Genomic DNA, 21,941 nt, shown 5'->3' on the forward strand with positions numbered 1-21,941 from the left:
TCAAAAACCCAGATTTATTACAAAGTTTCTGGTTTTTCCTGTGTTCTGTTCTAAAGTTCATTAAAAAGAAAAAAAAAATTCTAAAAAACAAAAACAGTTAATAATGGGCAGACCAGCTTTTGGGACCACAATAATATGTTAGCAAACAAAACACTTTCTCTTAGCGAACCTCAATTATTTCATGATTCCTTCCTTTCACTATACCTAACATATGTATCAGCATTTTTCTGGGACATTTTGTGTTCTGTTGATCTTTGGTACCATCTATTTATAACCTCAGATACCCAATTTTCATACTTGAAAATAATGTTGCCATTGCATCCAAAGTACTATTATTGCATATTCTGATTAATGGGCACTGTTGTTTATATGGTAATAGAGCCTTGGAGGCCTGTCTGGTCAAAGAAAATCACACGAGAGAGAGAGAGAGAGAGAGAGAGAGAGAGAGAGAGAGATTCAAAGGAAAAGTACAGATTTACAGTAGAACAAAATGGTTTGAAATTCACTTGGGAAAAATAAATTACTATTAGAAATGACTGGACAATGTAAGAGTTTATTTTATAACTTGCATCTCACTCAATAGCCATCATCCTTAACCTGAAATTCCACAGAACCAAGAAAATAATCTATGATGGAAAGAAAAAATAAAAATAAAATTATAGTAGCTGGGGGATCATGACCTCCCTGGTCTAAAAAGAGATTCCTGAAATCAGCTGATCTAAGATGTGCTCAATTCATTTCTTGTCGTTTTTGTTTTTGTTTTTTTCTTTTCCTTTTTGCTTTCAGATCCTCAACTGAAATAAGCTCAGACCTTATCATCAACCTCAGAGGATTTTGATAACCCATCATGTTTTTGTGCTTTATTGCCGTTCATTGAAAGACTGCGGCGCTCCTTCCCTCCCGGCTTGGATGAGGCATTACCATACCAGATCATTCCAACTACTGCAATGATCATGCCTACAATTACTTGAACATTAAGACCTTCTTTCCCGAAGAAAATGAATCCTAAAATCAGGACGAGAATTGTCTTCATATGACCGAGTACTTGGAATGACACAGCAGTAAATCGGCCAATGCAGATAAATTGGCTAAGGTTTGTCCCTACTGCGATGCTGCATGAGAGGACTATGAACAACTGCAGACAAAAAAGGAGCGGCAGCTCAATTCAGTTAAAAGCAATGGCAATTAGCTACAAGCATATAATAACTGGTTGTGAATAGTGCATTATGCAGAAGGTAAATTCAGTTAAAAACAGTTGGAACTAACTGCAAGCATACAATAACTAGTGTTTGTCGATATCCAGCCTTCCCATTATTTCAGCATTATAAAACAGAAGTCCATATCCAGCATGTTTGTACAATGCAATAACATGGGTATCAGAAACAGGTATTTATTTAAGCACTTGCTGTTACTGTATACATGTCATGCATAAAAGGGCATAAATATACATAGAATTGAAAACTTGCTGCCCCACTAAAATTTGAGTGAAAAATGTGCCAAAACAGAAGGGAAATAGTTTCCATTTCTTTTGTACAGCATAGACAAGAATTTCTTTAACTCTAAATTAAGCAAGGACCAGTTAGCTATGCTGAGAAAGGACTAATTATTTTGATGTGTTGCATTTATTATTTGATGTTCAATATATTATGGGATGTTTCTTTTCTTTAAGATGGAAAGTCATGTAACAATTACCCAAAAAGGAATGTATGATATTCGCCAAAAAGAAAAAAAGCATTGTACTCATGATAGCTGCGCTAAAGGTTGACATTATACATTCATTCAAGCCCATATTTAGAATGATATTCTCCCTTTTAATGTTGGACTATTTAATAGATTATAACTTTCACACCCAAAATTCCATTTTAAGGGAATTTTTTCTTCCTTTTTTCTTTTTCAAAATCTTAAATTAAGGTTTATTCAAAGAAATTATTTGTGCAACTAGCACTTTACAGCTTTAAGTCTCATGACTATTTCTGTATCTCAAGCTTTGCTGGAATTGACATAGGATTAATTTCCTTTTTATCTATAGATCTTTATCGTATCCAAGCCCTGTTTGGTTCACTTTTCGGAAGTTGAGTTTGAACATAATGGGCAATTTTCATCAATTGTTTGAGTTAGTAAGAAATCAAAATCAGGTTCCTTAGAAGGTTTTGTGGTTTCTTCCAAGAGAAAGAATAGAAATCGTAATCTTTTCATAATTTTACTTATTTTAGATATTTTCTAAAGTATCATGATTCATTATCTTACACTTTTAGAACTCGGTGTAATTTGTTTAAAATACAAAATTTCTACAAATTTTGATTCCACATAATAAAATTAACTAGTATAATTATTTAATATTACGTTTTTTGCATTAGTATATTTAGGGTGATCCTACTTCCACTCTTAAGGCCAGAATCTTATATTTACATAAACAATTTTCTTCACGTTTTTCAACTAATAATCTTAGTTTCCACATGGCATTCTATTAACGGTTAAAACGTTGCTTACTTATCTTTAAATTTTTCAAAACTTTCTTGACAATAACTTAAAAATATTGATCCTTACTTTAATTAAAATTCAATTCCTACATTCTAAATTCCATGTGGAAGATAGCAATTAGTCAAAATCTAATGCTCATTGGAATTGAAAATTGATTCCTTGGGACAAAATAGGAATGAATTATTTCCCTGTTTCAGGGAATCGCATTTCAACTCGCATTCAATTAGTATGCAAAACAATTGCTAAGATTCCAACAATCATCTAATTCTAGTTCCAACCATTTCTTTGCAAGCCAAACGGCCTTTTAGATTTCCATGGAAGCCCAAATCCTCAGAATAAATTAGAATTTGATGTTCTCATACTTTAGGGTTAGTACGAGTTACACAGGAAACACACTCCAAATTAGCTGACAAGAACAATCAAGTGCATGTTTTCTAAATTTAGAGATGCGTTCCCCCTTAAACTTGTTTTGGCAACTTATTCAACCTGAAAAGCCTAAACTGTTAAAATGAAGATCCGAAAATCTATAAGATTGACCCATATTATATGTCACCAATGAGGGATCTTAGCTCCATCAGACCCTAGCCTATCTGGATCCTTTCTTCTACCATTTCATACCTAAAAGATCTCAAACTTCTACTCAATTAAAAATTACTGACAACATAAAACTATACATTGTCACCAAACTACTCTTCCTTTTGTCATCAGTCAAGCCTTGGAGTATGGCAATATAAGGCTTCTTGAACCCTGGGATGGGCATCCGATTAACTAATTCCAGTGATTACGGCCATAATTAAGATACCAACATGAGCTATAAAAGTGCACATTGAGCAAGAACACTCATACAAGCGAAAATAAGAGTATCATGGCAATATGTTTGTGATGGTCTGTGCAATAAAGTGTGCCTCAAATGTTAGCTTAGAGTTCAAGCAATGATAAACTAACTTACCACAGATGTGAAACTATACGCATAGGCATCAACTCTTTTATGTGTCAACCAATAGTCCAAAAAGGGCCCTACTACCAGCAGAGATGCAGCTTGTGCTGGAGCAGTGTGCCCCAATAAGTTGAAAGATCCTAGAGAATATCTCCTTTGAAGAAAATGTACATACTGCACAGCAACAAAAATACAACAAAGTCTTAAGCTGTGGTATGTAAACAAGACCAGAAATAGCATACAGTTGGGTTTAAGCGGGATTAGCACCATCCAAAATCAAATGTATACTGAGAAATGCAGGTTAACAAATTATTTTCACTAAAATGATTGATGATAAACCTGACCAGTGCACTCAAGAATGTTCAATAAGCATACAAGAAAAGATGGAGAAAAAAAACGTGGTATTTTCAAATAAACTACATGTACATAATGAGCCAGGACTTTGACTTGTCTTTAATCCCAGAAATCATTGCCACCCAATACATGTTCTAGAATATTGCCATTCTTATGCAATATCATCATTTATATATGTTGTGAGAGAGAGAGAGAGGGACAGATTAACTTACATATTGCTGCAAGGAAGTGCTCCAAACTGCCACTACTGCAGCTATAAATCCTTTGGTATTGACACTCACATCTGTAACAGTACAGACTGCAACACCAAGGAGGACTACTGTTATGCTAAGCTTTGTGTCCCTTGAATACCGAACATTGTCCAAGACAACTTCCAGAAAACAAGATACTGGGATCATACTCAACTTTGCAATCTGAGAACAAGTTTCAAGAGGAATGAGAAAAGAAGTTAACCTCTGGAATTTTCATAAAAAAGAGAGGACCCACTTAGCAGTTCACTGAAACTCACCTGATAAAATCCGACTGAATTCCACATTAAACTCACATTCATTCCAACAATAGAGAAGTTAGCAAATAAAACAAACTTCAGAAGCTCAGAAACCGGTAGATGAGATGCCTGGATATATCCCAGCCACCTAAGAACAAAAGTTAACAAGGTGGTCGTGGCAAAATGCAGGCCTGTTAACGTTGTAGCTGCATGATAGGTTTAAACCAAACACAAATTAAGGGCAGATGCAGATATTAAGATTCTGAGGAGCTTGACAAAGAAAAAATGTTTTAAAAAAAAACAAAGCTCATAAGAAATGCTCTTAAAATTTGCTATTTTAAATTACTTTCATCAATTCAAGATGGTATTCTTTTTATGAGTTCATATTAAATTGGTAAAACCCCAGTGGTCAATGGCTCTTTTACGACTTAATCATGTATAATAAAAAATGCAAATCTAAATACAATCTTTTTAATATACTAGCTTGAATGTAAGTCACCATTGTTACATATAATCAATATCTAATTTTTGCAACATGCTGTATTTCAAATGACATAATATACATGTATAATCTTGAAGCCAAGCTAAAAAACTGCAATTGAAACGTACAACCAAGGGAAAAGAATTCAGAGTTCAACAGTGATTCTCACTATAAAGAAACAGATGGTCAATCAACAAACGTCATTTCATCTACAACTATAACTAATCATCAATGTGATAGACTTCTTTCCTTTTTCCGCTTCTTTCTTTAGAACAATAAAGGTGTGCCAAAGAAGTAAGACCACAAAAAGCATATATTTAATATTTAAGATCTTCTCTTTTGGAACTGTTGAAATTGTTTATAAGCAGGTATAGGCCTTTGAGAAGGAAACTCTTCACACGTTTCAGGTGTGCTATTATTATGTTCTTTTTTCTTCTTTCTTTTTCTTTTTTCCTCTCGGACTGTATTATATGCTAATTATCTGTATCTATAATCTATAACACCTAAAAAAGTACAAATTTGGGAAGAGAGGGGGTAGGGAGCAAGCAAAATTACTAAGAAGCCAGCATTAAATTTCTACTAATTGTTCATATAAGATGAGCTACTTCGGTAATGTGTAAATTAATTGATATCCTATTCTTTTAGGACCAAAACATTGTGTAATTAGGAAATAAATTAAGACATCTAACTAATGTAATGTGTAATTTATTATCATTTTGTTTAACATGTAATTAACTGCTCAAATTTTATCCTATAAAATTTCTCTATCATATTACTTTTTTTTTTCTATTTAGTCAAAAAAGTAATCCATCAGCACTGAGATCGATTTTTAGAAAATATACATTTTCTTTTGTCATCTACTACTTGGCAAGAAGCTTAAAACATCATTTTTGGGATGAAATCTCATTTTATTTTTTGGTATTAATGGGTATGGATTGATATACATGTGTATTCTTTACTTGAATCCTTTGCAAGAAATTTTTAATTTACTTGAAATATATTAATCTGAGTTATCTGTGTATTTCTTTATATGTTATGTATTAGTACCAATATATTACATTATTATAACTTTTTAGGAAAAGGTGCAAAAGTGCCACTAACATTTGGTGCAAGGAGCGCATAAGCCCCTACTCAAAGTTTGGCACAAATAACATGTTTCGACTTTAGCTATATTATAAGCCCCTCATTAGAGGTTGATTTCATTCCAAGCTAATGCATGTCATCCCTTGGCTGATGTGGCGAGTTTGTTCATGACAATGGTACCCAAATATGCCACCTGTCCTAAAGAAGCGGGAATTTGTAAAGGTAGTAAAAGAAATCACCAAACTGCAAAAAAAAATCCCCAAATAGACTCTCTTTCTTTTACAAGTGAAAACTATAGATATAGTGGGCGCCAAAACAATTAATTAGGGGCTTATGTGCTCCTCACGCTAAAAGTTAAGGGCAATTTGCACCTTTCCTCTACTTTTTTTTGTCTAAAATATTTTAAGAAAAAAAGGTGATAGAGGGATTTAGGATGGGTACATGTAGTATGCGGGTAGTCTTTATAGGATTTTGACCGGGTACGAGTAGAAATAGTTAAATTTTAATAAGATTTGGAGCGGTATGAGAATAGGTCACTAATTAACAATAAGTTCTTATTATGTGTCACTTCATGCTGCTGCTTGTGTTTGTAAAAAGCATGACTTCTCATTATTACTTTAACTGTTGATACCAATTTTATCATCATAGTAATTTATTCTCAATCGGTAATTTATTAGTCAGTATTACATGCATATATCATGAAATTTTAATATATAATGAATAAATCACACGCAAAACACGTGCATGAAAAACTAGTATATAAAATATCAAAACTAATTAAGAATTTCCAATTAGCATACGTAAATATATAGCTAAAATTTCCCACCTTATATCAGCTGACCAAACATTTCCCTTGTAACTAGGTCAAAATTTGAAGAATCAATTTGTAATGTCCACCCATGGACATTTAATGTTGAGAACCATTTGCAAGCAAGAATGAATATGGAGTCCATAACCTTTCCCCCCATCATGATTCTTTAAAATTGTAAAGACAACTTTAAATGCACTCTTAGCCAACAGCATTTGCAGTCTAACTTATTGCACAACCAAGATTGTATTCTTTAATTGGTTTCAATAATAATTGTTACTGTCATGCATTTGGGTGATGAAATCTCAAGCTACATGCTAGAAAAAAATAACAATAATAAATTTGGGCCAAACTATTTCGATATGAATGAGGAGATGATGAAAAAGAAAAAATAAAAACCCCTTCTGTCACCTTTTCTTTACATGATTATAAAGAGACCAGCTTCAGACAAAACTAAATACAGGAGAGTGTCACTCAGAAGAGCAATCTAATGCAGAAGTGCATAAACAAGCCACCGAAACACGCAATGCATTACCAGCAAGCAGATCACTAATAAGTAATTGATAGATCAGTAGAGAGAACATACCAAAACTAAAACCATAGGTAGCCATCAATGCTTTATTGACAAGGATTATTCCCACAGAAGTGACAACATTGAACATCCATGAGGCTGCATCAAGTGCTGCCTTCCTATCAGCTTTGCTTGGTGAAGACATATTTTTTCTACTCTCAGAATCTTCCCTATTTTCTCTTCATAAGACTAAGTATGCTTGTATCTTAAAGGCTCTGAGTAGTGATAATGTATCTGTATTCACAAGGTATATGTCTAAATAACAATTAATATAAATCACAAAAAAGAACAATGTTTGAAGGTAAGAAAAAAATATCAACGATTCAACAGGTAGGACTCTGAATTGAAGAGAAGAGAAGAAGAGGCATAAGCATGTACCAACAAGTACAGCAATAAAACCATGTAACAGAATATGATACATATGTTCAACAAAAATATGATCCCAGTAAGCAAAATCTAGCATGGTCCCAAAGGAAACAAAATCTAGGATGGTGATCCACTCCTTCACTAAAAGCTCTCGTAGAGTAATATACAATAGCACCATTTCTCTTTAAGATGCCTTTGGATCAAGCATTATAATGGTTCCTCTGTACAAGTTCTCCAACAGTTTTAAGCTGCACAGAAATTCTTTTCTTTTTCTTAAATAAAGAAAAATATACTTTTCAAGCTTTTGATTCTTGCCACATAATACATCAAGGAAACTTGAAGTAAATCTGTCTAACGTTTCAAAACTGAACCAAAAAAGAAAAAGAAAAAACAAGAAACCCAATTAAGTTGTAAGCTTTAGAAACAAAGTAACAGATCAAAGCAAACAACCAAGTGCGATTCAGATCTTCCAATACTGCTATGTCTCCAATCCACAACTCATTTATAAATAAAACCAAGTAAAAAAAAAAAGAATGAACTGCAAAAATCACTGACAGCTCATATAAAAAGAGGGGAAAAAAGCCAAATTTCAGTAATAGCGAAGTAGATCCATCACTGTTCAACACTAATAAACAAAATTACAATCTTGAAACGCTTAAATCAAGCTAAAAACAAAACAAGAATCCCAGATCATAGAGTACAAAAAAACCATAAATTAAAAGGGAAATCAGGAAAAGAAGAATCAGCAATTACATAAAGAGAACTAACATACTGAGTAATACCTCTCAAATTTTACCTAGAATCAAAGTTTGCTCCTTTTATCCAATTCTATTCTTTTTCCCTTCGCTTATTTTCCAGGGAAACAAACGGAAAAAGAAGAACCGAGTTCAAGAATAACTCAAACGAGTGCAATGTATAAAAGGAATGAAATTTATAAAGAGGGAATGTTAAATATAGAAAGAAAATTTCTCAAAACATCAGTTATGTGCTTCTTATAGATTTCAATTAAAACACCCAATCCTTACTATTTTAACATAATAATGTTTTGAATATTTATTTATTTACTTTTTCTTAATATAATTTAATCACTTTGTACTGCGCAAAAACGCTTTTACAAAAATAAAATGTTCTCTAAGAGAAAGTAGTAAATAAATACTTTTATTATAAAAACATTAAAACATTGAATTTGTGTTTTTAAGAGATTTTATTATTTATTTTAATTATTAGTTAATTTGAATTTTTTATGTGCTTAATTTATTTATTTTGACCACATTCCATGAATTGGGATCTTTTAGGTTTGCAAGTACAAAATAGTGATATTAGTTTCCAACAAATGCTTTTTGATTGAAGCATTCTTGTAATTTTGATTAACTAATTAATTATTTTTTTATTTATATTAATGTATCACTAGAAAAAGCTTGTTTTTGGATCTTAATTTTGATGATGTCCCACAAGAATCTCTTTCTTTTCCTTTTTTGAGGGAAAAGCCATTTGATACATTACACAAGTAAAATTAAACTAATGTTTTATTACATTAGATTAACAACACAAACTCATAAATCAATTATTTATTATATATATATATATATATAGCTTTGCAAGTATTTTCAATTTTCAAGATTTTACTATATATAATTCCAATTATTAAATTTATATTAATTTTTGGTACTTTATATTGCTTTAAATGTTATATTAATTGAATAAAAATAAATTAATAAAAGACGGACCAATACCTAATCTCTTATTTATATGTATATAAAGAGAGAATAAAAGATACCCTATTGATTGCTAGATCTTGGAATCAAATCTCAACTACATATTAACGTTATTTTGCAATTTAATATATGAGAACTAATGTATTATTTGAATTATATTTTTTTGGGTCCAAATGCACCTCTATAGAAACTTTAATTTAATTTAAATATACTTTGTGCGTTGGTCCAAATGTGCATAACAAAAAATAAAGAAAATGATTTGACTGTTCTACGGAATTGACTTTTCTTCAACATATTTTTCTTGAGCTTCTTTAATTTAGGCATAAGATACTTCTACTTTGCTTAGACATAAGAAATTTCCTCACTCGTTGATTTAGGCGTAAGAACTTTCCAACCAAAAGGTCGGTTTTCTTGTCCAATTCTTTTTTATAATAATCCAATTTATATTTGTAGACATTAAAATGGGTACTTCCACATCTTTAAGTAAAGTGTAAGAACTTGGCATCTTTATGCACTTAGATCAAGCCACTGAAAAAATATAGAAAATAAAATGGTATTATCCTGATTCAACTTTAGTAGACAAATTGGTAAGAATCTTACCAAAGCAAAAGATTTAGAATCACCCATCGTTGTTACTAGATATGTTCAAAATTTTGGGCCGCATTTAGTTCACATCGGACTTAATTGGATTTAAATTTTTAAATTTAGGCTCGAGTTTGATTTAGTGGAGTTATATAAATCTAAAATTTTCAAATAGATTGAATTTATTGAGCGAATGTCAAAGAAATAACATTTGTAAGTTTGCCAAAAAAATAATAAGAGTTTATCAGCTTCAGGCTTGAATTGGCCTAAAATAAAATACACGGGCCTAAGTTAATGTAACACCCGGAATTTTTTTATATATTTAATAATGAATTTTTATTTAAGTTAATTTTAGCTTCATTATTATTGGGTTTAATTTGAAATGATTATATTTTGGTTATTCAAAATTTTCCCAAATGCATATTTATATAAGTAAAATTATATATCGGAAAATTTTGGAAGAAATTATAAAGGATGTGTTTATAAAAGAATTTTGGGAAAATTGGTATTATAATTGATTAGTAGTATTAAATTTTAAGTTGGAAATTGATTATTTAATTTAATTGTGTGTTAGTACTAAATTGGAAATTTATTTTGGAATAAGGATTGATAGTATAATGTTATTTTTATGGGGTTTTAATGGAAATTTGTGAGCTTGGTTTTTTTGTAAATAAATATGTCGGTCAGGGGTATTTTTGTAATTGTGTATTTTCAATAATTCGGATTTGGCCCAAATTAAATAGTTAAGGGCTTAATTGAAAGGCTAAAAAGAAGTTTGGGGGTCAAATTAGAATTCTGCAGGATGAAATTGTAAGTAATTAAGAAAGTTGAGGGACCAAATTGTAATAAGGAAAAGTTCAGGGGTCAAATGTCGATATTGAAGGGAAAGAAATCGGGGAAGAAGAAGGGAGGAAGAGAGATGTCGGGAGAGAGGAGCGGAGGAAGAAGTCAGTCGTGGCCGGGGTGGCCACGGCAATGGCATGCAGCCTCGCGAGGAAGATGGCCGGTTTCGCTGGCGTCGGTGGTCGCCGATCGCCGATCGACCCTCCTCGGCTTTGTTTTGGCCAGTGTCGACAGTGGTGGCCGGAATCGGAGATTCACGGTGGAGAGAGAAAATGGTGGCAGCCAGCTTTTTGGGCTTTTCCGAGCTCCCATGAGGATGGATGATCGGAGGATGTATCCCGACTCTCACCAAGCTTCGCGATGGCACTGGTTTCGTGGGCGATCGGGCTTCGCGAATCGACGGTCGAGATCGTCCGCAAATCTCTCCGGATGATCGGGTGTCGGATCGGAAAATCGGGCGGGGATGCTGTGAGTCCGATGGTGTGTTCGGATCGTCGATCGGACTGAGGCGAGTCGACCGAGCGCCTGTAATTTTCTTTAGCCCGTTATTTTTAGAAATTCTTGGTTTAATTGTGTCTATTGGATTATATTGAGTATTTGATGATATTTGTGAGTCATAAATAATTGCCTCGATTTTGTCAGTGTGAGTTTGAAATAGTGAAGTTAGGGGACCCGACTCCTGTTGTTTAAATTGTTGGATATTTGGAGTGTTCTTCCGGCAGTCCTGGACCCGCTTTTACGGGGGGTAATGTTCGTGTTGTAGGGAGGTTCTCTAGAATTCTCCCGAGTCGAGATTCTTAGAGCCCTAGGAGTCTAGACCTAGGATTAATGATGGATTGTCTCAGTATTGATAAATTGTTTTCCGTGATTAGATGATCTGCTCGCTCGCCCTACCGAGGCACCGGAGCTAGGAGGTCGCCAATCCCGCGAGTTAAAGTCATTTAATCATTGCACTATTGCTAAGTCTGATTTAATATGCTATTTTGAAAGTTTATGCATAATATGGTTATTAGTATCGCAACGTAAATAATTTCACTGGACTATTAATATTTGAAATAATATAAATATTATTATAAGTAACGTTATAATAATACATATATTATTATTCTGTCGACACGAATTGCACGTTGCCTTATCCTAAATCTTTAATCTTTATTTCGATATGTGTTGGTTGAGTTCATCAGATAATGATATTTATTATATGTGATGATTGCGAATTGGGAAATGTGGCTTGTAGAACATGCCACTGGTAATGATCATGGATATAAGATTATTATGGATTTGTCTGCCCGATCGAGCATTGCTCTCTGGTCGAGTTCGATTGATTGCCGGAGTTAAGGTCCCTGATCGAGCGATGCTCTCTGGGCGCCGGCTTATTTGGAATTCAAGTGTTCAGGCTGGAGGTAAGGACCCTGATCGAGCTTGCTCTCTGGGCGCCAGACCTGTTGGATTAAGAGAGCCGAAAGGCTACTAGAATTTGGGGTTTAGGGTTCTACCGAGCCACTCGTCCTGTAAAAGTAAATATATATTTTTATTTATTATGGTATTTGATTATAATGTGATTTGTATTTACGTGCATGGTTTGATATACTGATTTGAATAATTTATGTTTTTCTGAGAAGAAGCAATAGTCCCTAGATTATTTGATTTTAACTCACTCTCGAGACTGACAGTCTCCATTTATTTTTTCTGATTTGTGATCATAGTTCTCCCATGACTCTTATTCAAGAACTCCTTCATCATCAGGTGATGTATTTGATTTGGTATGTAAATTGGTAAATCTTAGATTCTCCGCAGTAGTAATAGTAGATGTATCAGTTGTAAATTTCTGAGCTTTGGGTCTCGCCTAGTTTTTCCGGCATCAAGTAATTTTGTAAAGTGTAGCTATTAAGATAATTTGTGGTTTTAATAATATTAATTTGAGATGAGATTTGTTTAAATCAGTGAGTGTCAGGCTTACTACGGGTTTCGGTGGCCTTAAGCTTACCCATTCCCTAGTGCCGGTCACGGGCCCACGGGTGGGGTCGTGACAGTTAAAAATATCTCGGACAGACTTAAATAAACCGAGTGAGTATCCAGACCCATAAATAGATATACACGTTATTAAAATAGTCATGGTTGGATTGGCACCATTTTAAACTATCGGTTAATTTACTTAGGATTAATTTGGTTGATTTATTATCGATTAATTAAAATTTGATTAGTTAATAAAAAACTATATTGGTGAATAGTTAATTGATAAATATAGGCTTAATGTTATATTTCATTTGGTTGGGTATTGGTATGTCCAAATTATATATAGTTATTTAAGATTTTTTTGAAGTCTTAATGACATGTTTGTATATATATTTTGATAAAAAATTTATGTATATATCTCACATAAATTTATTTGTCTAATTTTAGATAATATTTATTAAGAAAGACTTATTTGAAGCAAATTTAGCATGAAAAATAAGGAAATGATTTAATAAGACGTTTTACTGTCAAGATGCGAGATCGAAACATGTGGACTTACTAATTTATAGTGTTGGTCAATTTTTGAGTATTCACTTGGAATATTTTAGACTTTTGATTATTTAAAAATTTATATTAAGATTTATTCATTAAGTGATAATTAGGGATGAGATAAATATATTTTAAATAGACTTATATAGATGGGAGACTTCTTTATATATATGTCTGCAGATATAGATCTGTCATTTGTCATCTACAACTATTCCCCATTCTTCACAATTTTTCTTTACAAACAATTTTTAGAAAATTAGTCATTATTATTCTTAGTTCTTCTTTAAATGAAGCTTTTTGAATTAAAGTGTGAAGATTATTATCTCCATTCTTTAAAGAAATTTTAGATCTTGAAGAAGTTTCTTTTTCTTGTTATTTTCTATGCTCAATTATTTAATTGCAATGATCATGGGATTACAAATGTTAAATTAGTTTTTTTAGGTATTTAGTTGAGTTTTATTATTTTTATATGAACTTTATTAAGTTTTATATTTAATAAATTTATTTTTTTATCAACATGTTTCTATTAGTTTTAATAATAATTATTGTTTAACTATCATATCAAATTAATATTAGTGTCTGTTTTGAAAATATTTAAGTTGGTGCATTAGAAATATCATGTTTGTTTTACCTTATGTTGGTTTAGAAACTGTAGTTCTTTCAATAATTTGAATAATTAAAAGAAAATACCATTTTCTAATACTATTTTTATTATATAATTTTAAGATTATTTGTATTTTATATTTATTTTTAATGCTTTATTATTTTTTAAAACTCATTTTTATAAAAATATGAATTAGAGTGTTTAGATTTATATTTTTATATTATTTATTTGATAATTAGTTTTATAATAGTTTTGCTATAAATTTTTAGAAAATTCTCGAAAGTTTTTTACTATTTTACTATTACTTAATTCGCAAGTTCTTGCGAGTCTTATCTTTACCACATCATTAATTAATAATTTTTAATATAAAAAATAAAAAATTGAAGAGATAGTAAATCTGAAACTATCAATTTGGTTAATCAAAATTTGTTTCATATTATTAGTTTATTTTATTATTTTATTATTTGCTTTCCCCTACTTATCACTACGAACGAAGGATTTCTATCAAAAGATGGAGCTAGTAAATACAATAGGAAATTAATATTGTTTGCCTTGTTTTAATGACTCATTGTCAACACTAACTTTTTTATGTTGATTTTATCTAATTATGTTCTTTATTGAAATATTCTATATGATTTACAAAAATTATTTAATTATTTAATTCAATATTATTTTATTTATTTCTTTGTATTTTTTAATTGCACTATTAAAATTAATGATTCTTCGATAGAAAATATCTAAAATAAGATTTGCATGCTGATAACTAAAAGAATTTAAGAATTCAATATTTTATTATAAATATTTTATTTTATAATTTAATACTTTTACTAGTAAATTAATCATAATTATAGAAATAGAAATCTTATTATTTTCAAGAAAAAAATAGCGAGGACAAAAAAAAGCATAAGAAGAGATGGATCATGGTAAAAGAAACACAGCTTAATTTCAAATATTAAATATAAAATAAATATTAAAAATTTGAATGCCTTTTTTTTTTTTAACACTACTTGACCCGTTGACTTGGATTCACTAACAACAAAGTAATAATGAATTATTTATAAAATAGAAAAAATTAATTTGAAATAATTCATTTACAATAATCCTACAATAAAATATTTTAATATATATATTATTTATTATGAACACAAAAATTAATATTTCAAATATTTTATTATTTTAAATCTTATTTTTAATTTCTATAAAAATTTATATTAAACTATCCGAACTCTTTAGTGTGTGTATATATATATATATATATAGTATTATACTATAATTCATTAATTATTTATAAAGTTTGTATTATAGTAGATTTATTGCATGTGTGTGAATTATGTTAGGATTACAATGGAATTAGACTAATTATTTATTAATTCTAACAGGGATGGTTTAGAAGCTAAATTAACTACTAATAAATTTTAAAGATATTTTAGTCAATCTAAAAATTTATTCTTCTCCGTACTTAATAATTAAATATTAGAACACTCAAAATTTGTGGGAGCTAGCTCTCTCCATCAAGTCTTAAGTTCAATTACTATTTTTTATAATTAATTTAAAACTCAAATTGAAAAAATGAAGTTGATATATGCAATCATCCAAGGGAAACATTGGGATCTTATGCTCTAATGAGTTTCCAAATCTTTCTCATACTTAGTTATGTTTTAAGAAAACTCCTTAAATTTGTGCATAGGCTTAACATATATCTCTACCTAATTATAAATAAGTGATATACATTTTTAACAATTAATAAATATAAAATAATAATTATAATATTTAGTATCTATCTATTTATTACTATACACTTGGAGTAATTGAACTTTGTCATATTTTGGTTGGTAATGCATTTGTAACTTAATATTACAGTCAGGAATGAGGAAATATAAAGAAAAAAGGATTAATAAATTTGCATTCACAATTTATTGTATGTAGAGTTGGAGCCGTGTGCATGAACATTGGAACAAGTTGAGTATGATTCAATTTCAAAAGAACTTCCTTTCACATACATTTCATTTTTGTCTTTCTATTTTCCGTCTTGGCATAAAAGCAATAATCTTAGACATACTTTATCAAATATATTCCCATGTGCATATTTTTTAATAGGTTCGACAAAAATAGACTCATCTCTTTATATTTGTAATAAAAATAAGAATTCATTCATGAAAATAAGTACTTAAATACGGAGCCTCTTGCTATCAAATATAACATTCTTAATACTTAAACTAGGTATATTTCCACTTAGATTTCCACCGACTCTTTTGCTCTTAATCTATTCCAATCTTTTTATTTTATTTTAATTATTAATATTAATTTTTACACCAAAATAAATAATATTAATGACATTAATAATTTTTTTTTCTTCTTTTTCACACGTTATTGCATGTAACGTTTTACGGAATCTTAGATTATCAGCATAAATTTAGTATGATATATTAATTTGGATAAACTTTAATCTTCATTTGCAATGAAAAATATTATATTATATTATATCTGAGAGCGTGTAGATAAAATAGTAAGAGTCACTTATAGCTTATTTAAAATCTTGAGTTCGAGTTTTAATTATGCACTGCGTTAAAATTTTTGAAATAGTACTTTGCCACTCGCAAAATTCCTGCCTGACAAGCTCTATATTATAGAAAATAGAATAAAAATAATTTAAAAATCATCTTATTTTATTATTTAAAATTAGCTATTTCTCCGTACTTATTTTATTCCATGATCTAAACATGGCTTTCAAATTTATAATATTATAGTTCAGTTATGCTTGCATCTGTGATCCTTTTTAATGTAAAAGGTATGTTGTTGAAGAACCTATATGATAGAGTTAAAACTGATTGGCACTTTTGCTATGTAACTATTTCTGTGTAAATGGTTCTAAATATATAAAAACATGGAATTTATAATAATTTTAATACAAAAAAATTAATTCTTGTTTTATTAGATAATGAATCTAGATTGTTATTATTATAAAATGAATATTTACAAGTTGGAAAAAGTATAATATTACACTCAACTCACATATATATATAAGATCTGTGTAAACATTTTTCCTCCATAGTAACAACCCTATATATGGTTCATACAATTTGTATGTTTAGAGCAACTTAGTTGTTTGGATGAAGCATAGTTGGTAGGCAATTGCACCAATGCCATCTTCACTATAAACCTAATCAATTTGGTAGGGTGCCAATTGCTGACTAATGGTGCTTTTCTATCCTCTTATGGTCTTATTTTGTCTAAAGTTTAGAGGAAGCTTGTCAAACTTTTGCACTCTTTTGACATATTCCTATTTGCCAAGTCCTTTATGGTAGAATAGACAAGTCCATATGGGTACCATTTCCTTATCTAAATCAATCTTTTTCATTCTTTTTATTTTCAATCATGTCCTTTTCAAAATCTCAATCCACTAATCCAATATCATTAACCCATTGATCCAATTGTCAATTGGAGTTAATTCTCCATGTAATTGATATTGATTAGAACTAATTTACACCATGGAACTCAATCATTGTGGCTCTTGACATGATTGAGGAGTGGTTGAACCTCTTGTATAACAAGGGAGAATATTATTAAGAATGTAAGAGTTTAATTACTTAGTTTTTGAGTTTAATTTATAATAAGTTAAAATTAAGTGGATTGAAAGTTTTCCCTCACTTTAATAAGTTCAGCTTCAATTATGGACATTTTTATATAAGCAAAGTGAGAATGAGTGATTAGACAAAAAGAAACAAGAAAAAAAAGTTGGAGCTTTTTTCTTTTCTCAATAAGTGTGGTGAATGAATTATTTTTATTTTTAATCTTACGAACGGATTAACTCGATCTAATAAATTACTCAAGTTAAATAAATATAATTTATTGATAATATACAAAAAGAATATCCTTTACAAATGATATTTGTAAGGAAAAGAAATTTTATAGATAATTTTACAAAAAGAATAGGAGTTTTTCACAATAGAAATTTTCAATAAATTGGAATTAAACCGTAGAGTACATGTCTTTTATTTCTAAATTGGATGATCAATTCAGATTTATGCGAGTAATTATATAAAAATAAAATTGAAATATATATATATATATATAAAGACATGTTACTATTAATAAATTTTTATGGACAAATCAATTCAATTTTTACAAGATGTGGTTAGGTTGTATGGTATAATAATTAATTACAACCAAGAATGAAATTGAGGTGGATAAAAGCATTTTTTTGAGATTTGAGTTAAGAATTAATTAAAAAAAAACCATTTAAGTGGATAGTTTTCAAAAATAATTTTAATAAAAATGGCTTGTAAAAAATTAATAAAAATCAATTTACTAAATTAAAAAAGAAATTAAGCCTACTTTTCTAAAAACCAGCAACAATGGCCTAAGAGGATGAAATTGATATATAAAAATGGGCCCGAAAAGCCCACTAGTAGCAAAAGTCGGCCCATCCCGTCCCGGCCAATAATTAATTTGCAATGAAAATAAAAATCCGGGTATCAATGAAATTGATTCCCGCCAACATTTTCGTGCTTGTTTCTATTTTTTCTAAGTGTGATTTCAAAACTTTTTGGCCAATATTTCTCTCTGGCTCTCTGTCTCAAGACAATTTCTGATTAAGGTAAGCCATACTGTCCATTATTTGAAACCGATTTTATTATTATAATTTTTAATTTTAGCTTTTTTTTTTAATTATTTAAATTTAATTATCTTCTTCTTCTTCTTTGTTTCTGCACAAACCCCAGTATCTTCATGTAGTTTTGATTTAAGGTTTCAGTTAATCCCATACAATTTTTGGATAATATGTGTTGGACTCTGTTTCTTTTTTCCCTATAAGTTGATAAAATTGGATGAATTTGGAATTGGGATTTGGATTCTAGAGAGAGCATTTAGTTTCTCCAGAATTTGGAAAAAGAAAATTCTGAATGAGAAATGAAAGGTTTTTCTCATTCGTAGCCTCAAAATAATTGGAAGCTTGTATTCTTTTGAGGAATTTTCTTTAATCAAGATTCTGTGATATTTGTAGCAGTACATGAATGCTGCTTTCTTTTTGTTTTATTCTGTTGGGAGTTTGCAGGGAAGCTGGACTTCCATGAAAAAGCAGATGGCAAAGGTGGCTGAAGCTCCCAAAAAGCTCAAAGTGGGTGCAGGTTCCACTCAAGTTGGTAAATCTGCTAACAGAAATAGGGGGCGGTGTCCTAAATCAGCAGGTTTGTTACTTTAAATTGGCAATGGGACTTACTTTCATGGGCCTATTTATGATTGTTAGTTCTATTTGCATGTTGTCGAACATATTTTATCTGTAATTGTACATTTAGCTTAAGTTTTTATCATATTCACCATTAGGGAAAAGTGAAAAGCTTTCGGTAGAAAAGGACAAGCATTCTTCACCATCCGGATCACGTTTGCACCTTTTAGATGAAGGTAATTGTCCTGCGGAAACAACAAAGAGATTTCATATACCTGAGCAATGCCCAGAACACGCTCTTCATCTTTCTGGAAAGATCAAGTTGCAGCTCTTTCCATTGGACGAACCCACTCGCATGGGATTGGAAAAGGTAAAACAGTGGGAAATATAGCAATAAAGGTAGATCATAAATGGCTTTTAATATGCATATGTATCTGAAATGGTGATGTTTCCTCACAGGACGGTTATCATCCATACTTGGAACTCACTCTAAGTGCTCGGAAAAAGATATCTTCTGTTCTCAACCATCTAAATCACAAGTGGGGTGATTCGAGCATTGCTACTGGGGAGCCCTTTCTTTTACCATACAAGATAGCTGAATGTTTATCTAGTTGCAGATGGACATTGAATGACGTTGGTCTCAGTGCAGGAGATATCTATGCAGCTGTTGGAAGCCCTTCTATTTTCCGGTTAAGGTCTTTGGCCGTCACACCTTTTCTTATATTTTAGAATTTAGTAATTAATTTAAATCTCTAACTCAATTTCTTGTGTAGGTACGGCTGGGTCACTGATTGTGAAAATAAATCATCTGAACTGCAATCAACATTGATTCCCTCTGAGGCTTGTTTGCGACATGAAGGCATACAGAAGGTTTGCAGCAATAATGTTGAAAATATAAATGGTAAAGGAAAACAAAACGAGGATCCAAGTGAAGAGTTGAAACCAAACATTGTCAGTGGAGCAACAGATGTAAGTGTAGCAGATAAGACCCCTTCCAGTGGATTAGTTGAGTCCATGGTACTATTTTTGACTCCCATATTTGTCTCTCTGTAGTTTATCATGGTGATGGTAATTTGTTAGATGTGAATAAACACTTCTTTTAATTTAATACGTGTCATAAAGGAGTGGGAATCAATTGCGCATTTGAGGCTTTAGACCAAACACCAATGGTAGAAAGATAAGTCATTAGGATGCTCCGGATTTCTATGTTCTAAATTTGTTGTTGGCAATATAATTTACTTTAGGTGAACACCATACATATTATCTTTGAAGTGTCCTTTGAATGAAACTAAGGTTATCTAAACTTATTTTTAAAGGTCTAGTACATTTGCCTTTTTGACATTTGCTTATTTGGATCTAAACAGCGAAATGAAGGGAAGATGCATGTTGGAACAGGACAATCATCACTCTGGGATGATGCTCTAACTAACATAAGCATTGGCGGGCTGCTATCTGAAGCATCTCTAAAGGGCATGTTCAGTACTTGCGAACCAAAATCAGATGGAAGCAATGCAGGTTTGCTTCCATCTCAGTTAATCTCTGACTCATTTGATGCTTTTATCATGTCCCAAGTGAATTGTTCCCAAGCTCCAAGGCTGCCTCCTCATGGTACAAGCTCATCTATTTTGGATGCGGAAGACACTTGCCATGCATTTGCATTTCAGAATTTCTCTTCCTCAGGCAAAGATGCTCTTGCTTTGCGTGAAAGTGCTTATGGTCATACCTCCAGCCAAGATGCCGTTTCCAAGTCATTTAAAAATCCGAATATTAGCGAGGTTTGTTCAGTTTTATCTAATTCTTTACTCTTATTATTCATATATCCTGATATGATCGAGGAAGGTGATTGCATGGACTATATGCTGTGACTTAATTTGGCAGTCGAAAGTCTGTAAAGTTTAATGTTGGTTGCTTCATTTTGTGATTTATGGAGTTGGTCAGACACTGTTAGTGTAGCTTATGCATATCTATCTGTTTGATATTAATACTGGTTGGGTAATTGGGTTCTTAAGATGTTATACACAGATGAGCTGTAATAGTTTTAATTAAGAATATGAACATCTCTTGGGATTCTTTTTTTATGGAAGTAGTCCCTGTTCTTACTAGTTGATTCTATGGGTATGCTTCACACTAATCCAAGATTTTAGTGGTTAGCCATATAGTATATTACTTTGTTTCTTTGTTTTGCAGGTCAGCATCCAATCTGGCCTTCCACAAAGCCATGGTTGTCAAGAATCTGAAACGGACCTGTCATTGTGTTCCCGATTGTATAATGATGAAAGCAGCCTTGGCCTCTCTGGGATAAAATGGGTACTTGAATTTGTGATACATACATATTTATTCAAGCACAAGACCTTAAAGAAAAACTAATCTCCTGTTTTTGGTGGCTTGATGCAGACGGACTCTTTGGGACCTTTTGATCTTGGCCTATCTTCTTCGAGAAAGATTATCAGTGGTGATAGCTTAAGCATCAGCAGAATTATTACCTAGCAATCTGCTTGTGACTCTTCTGGAGATTGAAAGGTTTCTTAGTCTTGAAGTCGGAGTGTACAGGAGATGGAAATTGAAAGGAATAAACTACAACATGATGGCTGGGAAAATATCACAGATTATCAATAAATATACTGTGTATTTCAACTTAATCAGTTTGTTAAGGGTGGATACAATTGAAAGAAAATGCATAGCTAAGATTACTTTCCAATGTCTTTCAGATAAAGTTCTGAGGGTCTACATAGGTAAATTTAAGTCTCCCGATTGTCGATTTTAATTATAGCCATCATATGCTGCATTATGCAGAGATATCGCCTTGATAGTTCTTCGGTATATCCCTAGTCACATGTAATGAATGAAGTTCCCATCGTTGGATGCTGTTATTTCATGTATGTTGTTTTCACCAAGCTGAATTTTAAGAGCAATCTGCTTTTGTGAAAATCAAATGAAGTGTGCAACTGTGGCATTTTATA

General features: G+C 31.3%; 2 protein-coding genes across 8 annotated transcripts; one reads left to right on the top strand and one right to left on the bottom strand.

The window, feature by feature from the left end:
- Nucleotides 1-491: 491 nt before the first annotated feature.
- On the bottom strand, nt 492-8,556 carry LOC8263542 (UDP-rhamnose/UDP-galactose transporter 4). 4 transcript variants are annotated; one of them, XM_048376891.1, is made up of 6 exons: nt 8,365-8,556; nt 7,218-7,457; nt 4,281-4,465; nt 3,985-4,185; nt 3,431-3,592; nt 492-1,135 (listed from the first exon to the last, which is right to left on the bottom strand). In XM_048376891.1, the coding sequence occupies exons 2-6, from the start codon at nt 7,345-7,347 to the stop codon at nt 806-808; spliced, it is 1,008 nt and encodes a 335-aa protein (XP_048232848.1). In that variant the 5' UTR covers nt 7,348-7,457; nt 8,365-8,556; the 3' UTR covers nt 492-805. The 4 variants fall into 4 exon arrangements, with proteins under 4 accessions (XP_048232848.1, XP_048232847.1, XP_015583672.2 ...); XM_048376890.1 differs by having other exon boundaries at nt 8,351-8,556; XM_015728186.3 differs by having other exon boundaries at nt 7,218-7,436; nt 8,365-8,555.
- Nucleotides 8,557-18,221: 9,665 nt separating this feature from the next.
- On the top strand, nt 18,222-21,941 carry LOC8263541 (TSL-kinase interacting protein 1). Of its 4 annotated transcripts, XM_048376287.1 has the most exons (8): nt 18,222-18,414; nt 18,871-19,003; nt 19,140-19,351; nt 19,441-19,676; nt 19,755-19,998; nt 20,346-20,756; nt 21,169-21,288; nt 21,376-21,941. In XM_048376287.1, the coding sequence occupies exons 2-8, from the start codon at nt 18,886-18,888 to the stop codon at nt 21,466-21,468; spliced, it is 1,434 nt and encodes a 477-aa protein (XP_048232244.1). In that variant the 5' UTR covers nt 18,222-18,414; nt 18,871-18,885; the 3' UTR covers nt 21,469-21,941. The 4 variants fall into 4 exon arrangements, with proteins under 4 accessions (XP_048232244.1, XP_048232243.1, XP_048232242.1 ...); XM_048376286.1 differs by lacking the exon at nt 18,222-18,414 and having other exon boundaries at nt 18,424-19,003; nt 19,755-19,950; XM_048376285.1 differs by lacking the exon at nt 18,222-18,414 and having other exon boundaries at nt 18,424-19,003; nt 19,441-19,670.

This window comes from Ricinus communis, chromosome 7 (assembly GCF_019578655.1).
Source record: "Ricinus communis isolate WT05 ecotype wild-type chromosome 7, ASM1957865v1, whole genome shotgun sequence".
NCBI lineage: Eukaryota > Viridiplantae > Streptophyta > Magnoliopsida > Malpighiales > Euphorbiaceae > Ricinus > Ricinus communis.

Coding starts and splice junctions, on each gene's coding strand:
- LOC8263542 (XM_048376891.1), bottom strand. CDS start 7,347: ATGTCTTCACCAAGCAAAGCTGATAGGAAGGCAGCACTTGATGCAGCC. Junction 4,466..7,217: donor TACCTATGGTTTTAGTTTTG/GTATGTTCTCTC, acceptor CCTATCATGCAG/CTACAACGTTAACAGGCCTG. Junction 1,136..3,430: donor CGTATAGTTTCACATCTGTG/GTAAGTTAGTTT, acceptor TTTTGTCTGCAG/TTGTTCATAGTCCTCTCATG.
- LOC8263541 (XM_048376284.1), top strand. CDS start 18,826: ATGAATGCTGCTTTCTTTTTGTTTTATTCTGTTGGGAGTTTGCAGGGA. Junction 19,352..19,440: donor CTCGCATGGGATTGGAAAAG/GTAAAACAGTGG, acceptor GTTTCCTCACAG/GACGGTTATCATCCATACTT. Junction 20,757..21,168: donor AAAATCCGAATATTAGCGAG/GTTTGTTCAGTT, acceptor TTTGTTTTGCAG/GTCAGCATCCAATCTGGCCT.